This window comes from Eupeodes corollae, chromosome 2, assembly GCF_945859685.1.
Source record: "Eupeodes corollae chromosome 2, idEupCoro1.1, whole genome shotgun sequence".
NCBI lineage: Eukaryota > Metazoa > Arthropoda > Insecta > Diptera > Syrphidae > Eupeodes > Eupeodes corollae.
Window position 1 is genome coordinate 66404767 of NC_079148.1, and position 8427 is coordinate 66413193.

Sequence of the window (8427 nt, forward strand, 5' to 3'; positions counted from 1 at the left end):
TCTATTTGGATGTGGATTTGTTGTTGGAACTAGGCTCAGGCAAAAAGTCTTGAGTTTCAACAGTGTGAGCGAACGCATCACGGCAATCCGCATCAAGGCTAAATTCGCCAACATAAGCCTAATATGCGCGCATGCCCCAACAGAGGAGAAAGATGAAGACACCAAAGACATATTCTTCGAGCTCTTGGACAAGACATATGAGCAGTGCCCTGCACGACACTACCTCCGACAACGAATTCAGGCTGGTCGATTTCGCTGCGAGGCGAGACGTTCTGGTAGCTAGTACGCAGTTCACGCATCTCAATATCCACAAGGGGACATGAAAATCTCCTGATCAATCAACCGTCAACCAGATTGACCACATTGCGATCGACGCACGACACTTCTCCAGTATCCAGGATATCCGAACATTCCGAGAGGCCAACATTGACTCGGACCACTACCTCGTTGTAGCCAAGGTACGGCTACGGATATCCCAATCCAAGCCAATTCAGGGAAGTACTGTGAGAAGATTCGACGTTAGACGGCTACAATCGCAAGAGACTGCCATGTCCTTTTCCGATCGAGTCTCTAATAACCTCCTAAGGAGTCCTATGCTTCCTGCATTAAGCATTGAAAACCAGTGGCAACATTGCCTTGCAGCCATCAGAGATGCCGCCTCTGGTTTGACGACGAATGCCGGCAAGCTCACGCAGCGAAACAAGAGGCATACAAAACGGCGATGCACAAAAGGACGAGAGCTGCTCGCGAGCTCTACGAGCAGAAGAGGAGAGAGGAACACCGGCTTCTTAGACGGAAAAAAAGAAAGCATGAGAAGCGCGCGATCGAGGAGATAGAGGGATGTCACAACAGGAATGAGGTTCGTAAATTTTACCAAAAGGTAAAAAAAACCTCCCAAGGGTACCAGCCACGAACCGAAGCCTGTAAAGACGATCAGGGGAACATTGTAGTAGAACCGCAGTCGATGCTGAGAATATGGAAAGATCACTTCTTCAAATTATATAACGGCGATGACGAACCGAATTCCGCTGTAAGGGAGATAGAACTACTTAACATCGGCGACGCAGATCAACAATTCCGCCTACCCGACCTTGACGAAGTGAAGATAGCTATATCTAAACTTAAGTCAAACAAAGCTGCTGGAGCTGACGGCATCGCTGCCGAACTATTCAAAGCAGCAGGCGATGACTTGGTACGGAGCATACACCAACTCATCTGCAAAATATGGTCGGTAGAAAGCATGCCCGATGAGTGGAATCTCAGCATAGTATGCCCGATACATAAGAAAGGAGACCCTCTAAACTGCGCCAACTACAGAGACATCAGTCTCCTTAACATTGCGTATAAGATCCTCTCTGCCGTATTATGTGAACGTCTGAAGCCATTCGTCAACAACCTGATTGGTCCTTATCAGTGTGGCTTCAGACCAGGAAAGTCCACTATCGACCAAATATTCACACGGCAGATCTTGGAAAAAACCCAGGAGCTTCAAATCGATACCCACCACCTCTTTATCGATTTTAAAGCCGCGTATGACAGAATCTATACGGAAGAGCTCTACCGAGCAATGTCTAGTTTTGGAATCCCTGTCAAACTTATCCGCTTGTGCAGAAAGACGATGGAGAATGCACGCTGCTCTATCTAGGTCGGAAAAGATCTTACCGATTCATTTGATGTCAAAAAAGGTTTTAAACAAGGCGATGCACTGTCATGCGACTTCTTCAACATCGTTCTGGAAAGAATTGTGCAAAACTCAACCGTCAACACTAGAGGCACAATGTTCCAAAGGTCCATCCAAATACTCGAATACGCAGATGATATTGACATAATTGGAAGATCAAAGCGTGATGTCAGTGGAGCGTTTTTGAGCATTGCCACGGAAGCGAAGAAGATGGGTTCAGTGGTCACGAGGGCAAGACCAAGTATATGCTGTCATCAAAAAAGGACACTAAACGACGAAGTCTTGGACAAAACGTCACCATGGACAGCTATAACTTTGAGGAAGTTAAGGACTTTGTATTCCTAGGCACCACTATTAATGCAGACAACGACACTAGCGCTGAAATCAAACGAAGAATAACTCTTGCAAATCGCTGCTTCTTTGGACTTAGAAGGCAGTTGAGAAGTAAAGTCCTCTCTCGAGCATGTAAAATCACCATCTATAAGACACTCATCATCCCGGTTCTCATTTATGGCGCTGAGACCTGGACCCTGTCAAAGAAAGATGAGAGCGTCTTAAGATGCTTCGAGAGGAAAATTCTTCAGGTGATTTTTGGTCCCGTTCGCATAGATGGAGAATGGAGGTGAAGATATAACGACGAACTGTACGGGCTGTACAGTGACACTGACCTAGTTAGCAGGCTTAGATGGCTAGGTCATGTAGAGCGGATGGACATCAACGCTCCAGCCCGGAAGTTCTTCGAATCCAATCCCGAGGGACGGCGCGGCGCAGTAGAGGAAGACCGCGACTCAGGTGGCGCACCCAGGTGGAAGAGGACCTCAACCAACTAAGCGTGCGAAACTGGAGACAGCTAGCTAGGAACCGAGCTGGCTGGAGACGCTTGTTGGTTGAGGGCCAGGTCCGCCCCGGACTGTAGCGCCACCTTAAGTAAATTAAGTTCTGTTAAACCTTTCAGCCACTCCATTTTGCTGTGGCGAGTAAGCAATAGTATGTTCAACATGAATCCCAAACTTTTTATACCATAACTTTTGTTCCCTTAAACAATGCTCTCGTCCTTGGTTACAGTAAGCTTCGATATGGATTATCCAAACATCGATCGTGCCATAGCTTCATATTCCTTCAGCGCATCAAAAACTTCAGATTTTCTTTTTATTACATAAATCATAGCAAAATGTGAGAAGAAAGACACGAAGTATCCTGAAGCATCTCAAGCATCTTCATCAATGGGACCGCAAACATCAGTATGAATTCTTTCTAGAACTCTTTTTGCTCTTTTTCGAACACCCTTGAACGGATCACAACACTGTTTACCTTCTATACAGACATCGCAAAACCAATGTCATCCAATGAAGTCATTTTGAGACCCTTTATCATGTTTTCCCTTGCAATTTTTGTGAAGTCTCCTCTCCAACATGACCCAAACGTCTATGACACAACTTGATTTCTTCTGTTTTGCATAGATTAGCTGAATGTCCCTGTATTTCGAATTCATATAAATTTCCTTGCAAGTAAGCTTCTGCAATCACTAGTCCATTTTTAACTGTTATAGCTTTGTTTTTGAAGATTTGGACATCAACTCCAACACTAGTTAGTTTTCTTACAGAAAGTAAGTTGCCCCTCAGTTCTGGCAAGTATAACGCGTCTTTTATAATGACATCTACATTCTTGTTTGTTAAAGATCCTGAACTTTTTGCAACTAAAAATTGATCATTCTTGGCAACATTGATTTGTACAGCTTCGCTTAACTCATTCTCTTCAGAAAAACACCAGTTTTCTTAACTTAATTTTTGTACCAAGATCTTTCATTCCTCTTGATTGGTTAATCTGACATCAAACAGATGCCTTTCGTATTTTTGTTGCATCTTTGATTCGGCCCAACGTCATTTTTCAGACAGTCTTTTGCTAAGTGCCCTATCTTGTTACACTTAAAGCATTTAACTTGAAACTTAAAGGTTTTCTTTGGGAATTTGTTCACAGCGAATGCCGATTTTTCGAGAAAAACTTCACCTTCCCGATCTTCTTATTTCGCTTCTTCCAAAAGTATCCTATCTTTGACAATATCAAACGTAAATTCTCCACCCGTTAAGTTTTGTAAGGCAGTAACTAACAGATCGAATTGAGCCAACATCTTCAGTTGCCTTACCAAGTTTTCAAAAATCATGATGTGGTTAGCTACTGAATCACCATCATTCATACGAAGCTTCATTGGTTGCTTCCGTACTAAAAGTTGGTTAACAACCGATTTTCTTGCAAAAGATGATTGAAAGCTTTCCCACATCTCATTTGGAATCGAATAAGACCAAAATCAAAATGAATCTACGATCTTGTGATCCCACACTTTTAAAAGAAAACTCCTGTTCCAAGAGTAGCTTACCTACTTTGAAGCCCAGAAGAATCCTGCGAAAAAAAAATTGAAAAGTTTAAAAGAAATTAAATAAAACGAGAAGTCCTATTTTGACTAGCTAGACATCTTCAGTCTCATATATTTGTATATAAGATTCAGTTAATGTTATCATTTGGGGAAGAATTTCGGTGACATGCAAATCTTGCATTTCATACCACTGGCCATTGGCCTTATGCAGTATATGAGCGCGGAATGTGCCCTTGCCGGGTTCTCCATCGTGCACAATATTTGCCACCAGACTGTATTTGGTATTCTTGTGTTTGTCTCTGTTGCTTTGTGTGAGTATATCACCAAAATCTACATTTCTAAAAACAAACAACAGAACATTAAGTCAATCCAAGAACTTCAATATACTTTTTTGCTTATTTTACTTACTTAATTGGGAAGTTGACTATAGTTGGGTTCTTTTCTAAAAAGAAGGTATTTTTGGTAAATCTTTTGATGTACAAAATTATATATTGGGGTAGTCGGGTTATTTCGAAGCGTTTCAAATAGTTATCCTTGTAGGTTTTATACTCCTTGTCCATTGTGCCATTGAACTTTGACAAAAGTTGATACAAATTCACTTGGGGAATGATATTCTCCCGGAACTCGTCGGTAAATAAAGGAGGCGGGGGCAAATCGCAGGTCAAATAGAGAAAGTTTGAGTCCTCACACTTCTCCTGGTATTCTTCGGTGGCCAGAAGGAGCGCCTTTTGAGTGTCATCGAGTTCAACAGGGGGTATTTTTCTGGTGAATATCTTCATTTCACCAAGGAAGATCTTGTAAATGATGGAAGAGTCGGCTTTCTTAGTTCCTTTCATTGCCCGATGCAGAGTATGCAAGAACCATGAAAGAAAATCAATAGGATCTCCCTGTTCGGTGATTTGGAAGCGTTTGTTGCTCCAAAGCACAACTGCTTGCAACATTTCGTGGGGCGAAACGTGCGCTTTGAAATTTCTTGGATTCCACATTTTCCGCATAAGCTCTCCGAACCGTTGGACAAGTGTGAAGATAGAATCACCTGGCGGGCGACGAATTTTGGCGTAACTTTCTTCTCGCAAAAAGTAGTTTCTCAGGGGTCCAACATGCGACAGAGCGTGAAGTACAACGTTGCAGTAGTCGTTCGCTTTGATATTATTCAGACCGACAACGCCAGGCAAGTACAGAGTACCGTCGACAGTTCGAGAATATTTTACCAAAGGATTATCAAGATTCTTAATGTCTTTTACACTGAACGTTGGATTTAGGACGTATTTGATGTCATCGAGTGACGAATCAATGATTTCATAGTTGTCCGGCAAGCAGTAGAATCGAAGAGTTTGCAGATTTAGGAATACGTGGTGGGATTCGGAGACCGAATGGGTGTAGGCATGTGTGTTTGTACCTCTCCCTTGGAAGTATTTACCACAAACAAGGCAGGCGTAAACGTTTATCCGGGTCAGAGAAATAGAGCAGAGTTTTTCAAAGTCAAAATCTAAGAGAGGACGGTTGATTGTGTCCAGATAGGGACACACTCGGAATTTAGGATTAAATGCGGATGGAGTTTCGAGCTCTGTAAGAGAAACTAGTTAATTTCGTAGGTAATTTATAATAAAATAGCGCCTACCATCTTCATCGTAGTCAAGTTTTTGTTTTTTCACACGGGGTTCTAAAAAGATTTATGATCAAATTAATAATTTAACAAACAAATGCAAATATTTTATTAATTCTTACCGAGTTTAGTCATTTTATTTCAGTGCAGTATCAAATTTTAGGAAAATATTTTTTATTTTTTATAAAAACAAACGCGGCAGATGAAACGCTTTTCAAAATCAAATGTCAATTCTGACATATATGGCACTTGAGGTGTGTTCATAAATAGAACTTAGGGACTGTTTCTTGGCTATGGCTGTTTAGAAGCATGACTTTTTAATTTTACAAATTTCCAATTCGATATAATATAAAGAATTTTCAAACAACAAACTAAATTTTCGATCAGGTAGAATTTTCTCCACCAGACGTTTGCAAGATCATCCATACAAAATAATTGCGGAAATATATGAATAGTTTTGTTATTGACATCCTAAAGAGTGGTTAAATTTTAAGGGTTGATGATGATTTTGAATAAATCACAAATTATTTAGGAAATTGTTTATAATTCTTTTTATTATGATTGATATGGTTCAATTATGTAATATCAGCCAAATGGCTGCCGTGACTCTGCGGCACACCTCCATCCGATAGTCCAAATTTTCGATCAAGCTCAGGCATGATTGAGGTTTTATGGCATTGATATGCCGAATTATCTCATCATTTGGCTCTTGAATTGTTGTTGTCCATCGACGTACACCTTTCCTTTCAAATAACCACAAAAAATAATCCGAACTAAAGACAGCTAGCCAGGAGACGCATGTTGGTTGAGGCCTTGGTCCACCCGGACTGTAGCGCTTTAAGTAAGTAAGTAAATAAGCCCATCGATGTCAAATCACATGTTTTTGGCGGCTAATTGACATCGCCACTACGTGAGATATCATGACCATTGAATTTGTCACGCAAAAAAGTGATTGTTTCGTGAGCTGTGTGGCAAGTGGCAACGTCCTGTTGAAGCCACATATTTTAGAAATTTTGGCCATCAAAAGTTTATTTTCATCTCACAATAGCAAACACCATTCACAGTAAGTACCTGACCGGACTCATTTTGAAAAAAAAAAAAACGGCTCAATGATGCCGCCAGCCCATATATCGCACCAAACTGTCACTTTTTGAGTGCATTGGTTTCTTGACAATCATTCTTGGATTACCATTCGTCCAAATGCGGCAATGCTGCTTATTAACGAATCCACTGAGTTGAAAACGTTCTTCTTCACCAAAGACGATTTTCTTCGACGATCCTTGAAATGTTCAAGAGGCTTTAGTTCTTGAGTCAGTTGCAGTATGCATAATGTTCATCAACGACGAGCGTGACAGGTCCATTTTCTACAGTACAAGCTGTTCCAGCATGCATTGGTGTTATCACATCTCCTACAGGCCCGGTTTGCTCAAATTTTGCCTGGTTATTTGTGCCTGGTTACACGAGCGCAAAAAAGAATTACTTTTGTGGATACACACAGAAAAACAAATTAAGTGGGCATGCAAGAAAATTTGACAATAGAGGAACAGTCGGAAATTAAAACACAAAAATACTTGGATACTCAGCTGCAGGTACTTTCTTTTTAAATAAAATATTGTAAGTTATTATTACTGTTTTTGTTTGCTAGAGTTTATTTGGATTACGGTGTGGTGATAATTTTTTAAGTAAAATATACATAATGGAGGAAGATTTGTAGGCAGCAGCAGGATATAGGACGTGTGTTGCAGTTGCTTTGTCATTTTATGTGGCTGCAAAAGAAAAGCAAGAATCATCAAATTCTAAAAAAAAAGAATGGGTTAAGACATGGAGACTGAAAAGGTATGTATGAACTTCGTCTGAATGACAAAGATAGTTATCGTCGTTATTTAAGAATGGACGAAGAACGTTTCAATAAAATTTTAAAACTTGTGGAACCCTTGATTCTTAAAGATACGACTCAAATGAGAGATCCGATTGATCTTCGAGAATGTTTGGCCTGTTTGTTTGAAAGTTTTTACTGGGGAATCTTACAGGAGCTTGGACTTTCAACCCCGGCTATCGCATTCATTCATTAGCATATTTATACCCAGATATTTTTCTGCCATTTATTCATCTTTAAAAGGAAGATATTTTTTTTTATGCGATAACGATGATTTTACTTTGAATTTATGCAGTTTTGCTTTTAGTTTCCGACGAGCTTAATGGATTTCGATGATGTGGCTGAAGGGTATTCACGTCTATGGAGTTTCTCATTGTGTTTAGGTGCCATGGACGGCAAGCACATTGGTGCTCTATATTATAAAGAAATAAAATATGAGCAATGAACAATGAACAATACCTACCACATTTTTTTTTTTAATTTACAGGGTTCAATAGTATTATCTGATAGCAATGTGTGATGCGAGATGTAAATTCACATTCACACAAGTGATGGAGGAGACCTCAACCAAAGTGATCTTCGCACTATTATGAACAACCCTAGCCGATATTTTTCACCAGATGTTATCGGATGCGAAAGAAAATTGCCATATAGTATAATTGGAGATCATGCTTTTCCTCTGCAAAAGCATATTTTAAAAACGTATCCATATACATCAACGGAAAAACAAAAAAAAACTTTTTATTTTCGGCTTAGCCATGCCAGACAATGCATTGAGCATAGCTTTGGAATGATGGCGAATAGATTTAGGGTTCTTTAGACAACCATACACTTGAGCCCAGAAAAAGTTAAGCTTGTAGTTCAATCTGGCTGTGTTCTTCATAATTTCTAAA

At 40.2% G+C, this 8427-nt stretch overlaps 1 protein-coding gene across 1 annotated transcript; it reads right to left on the bottom strand.

Moving 5' to 3' along the window:
- Positions 1-4130: 4130 nt before the first annotated feature.
- On the bottom strand, positions 4131-5921 carry LOC129945611 (U4/U6.U5 tri-snRNP-associated protein 2). The gene is made up of 4 exons (XM_056055449.1): positions 5781-5921; positions 5674-5715; positions 4461-5619; positions 4131-4390 (listed from the first exon to the last, which is right to left on the bottom strand). Exons 1-4 carry the CDS (start codon positions 5791-5793, stop codon positions 4144-4146), a joined length of 1461 nt encoding a protein of 486 aa, XP_055911424.1. The 5' UTR covers positions 5794-5921; the 3' UTR covers positions 4131-4143.
- Positions 5922-8427: the final 2506 nt, after the last annotated feature.

What these genes read in the sequence shown, in the direction of transcription:
- LOC129945611 (XM_056055449.1), bottom strand. An exon ending in ACTTGACTACGATGAAGATG is followed by an intron (nt 5,620 to 5,673) that starts GTAGGCGCTATT and finishes TTTCTCTTACAG; the next exon opens with AGCTCGAAACTCCATCCGCA. An exon ending in ATAGTCAACTTCCCAATTAA is followed by an intron (nt 4,391 to 4,460) that starts GTAAGTAAAATA and finishes GTTTGTTTTTAG; the next exon opens with AAATGTAGATTTTGGTGATA.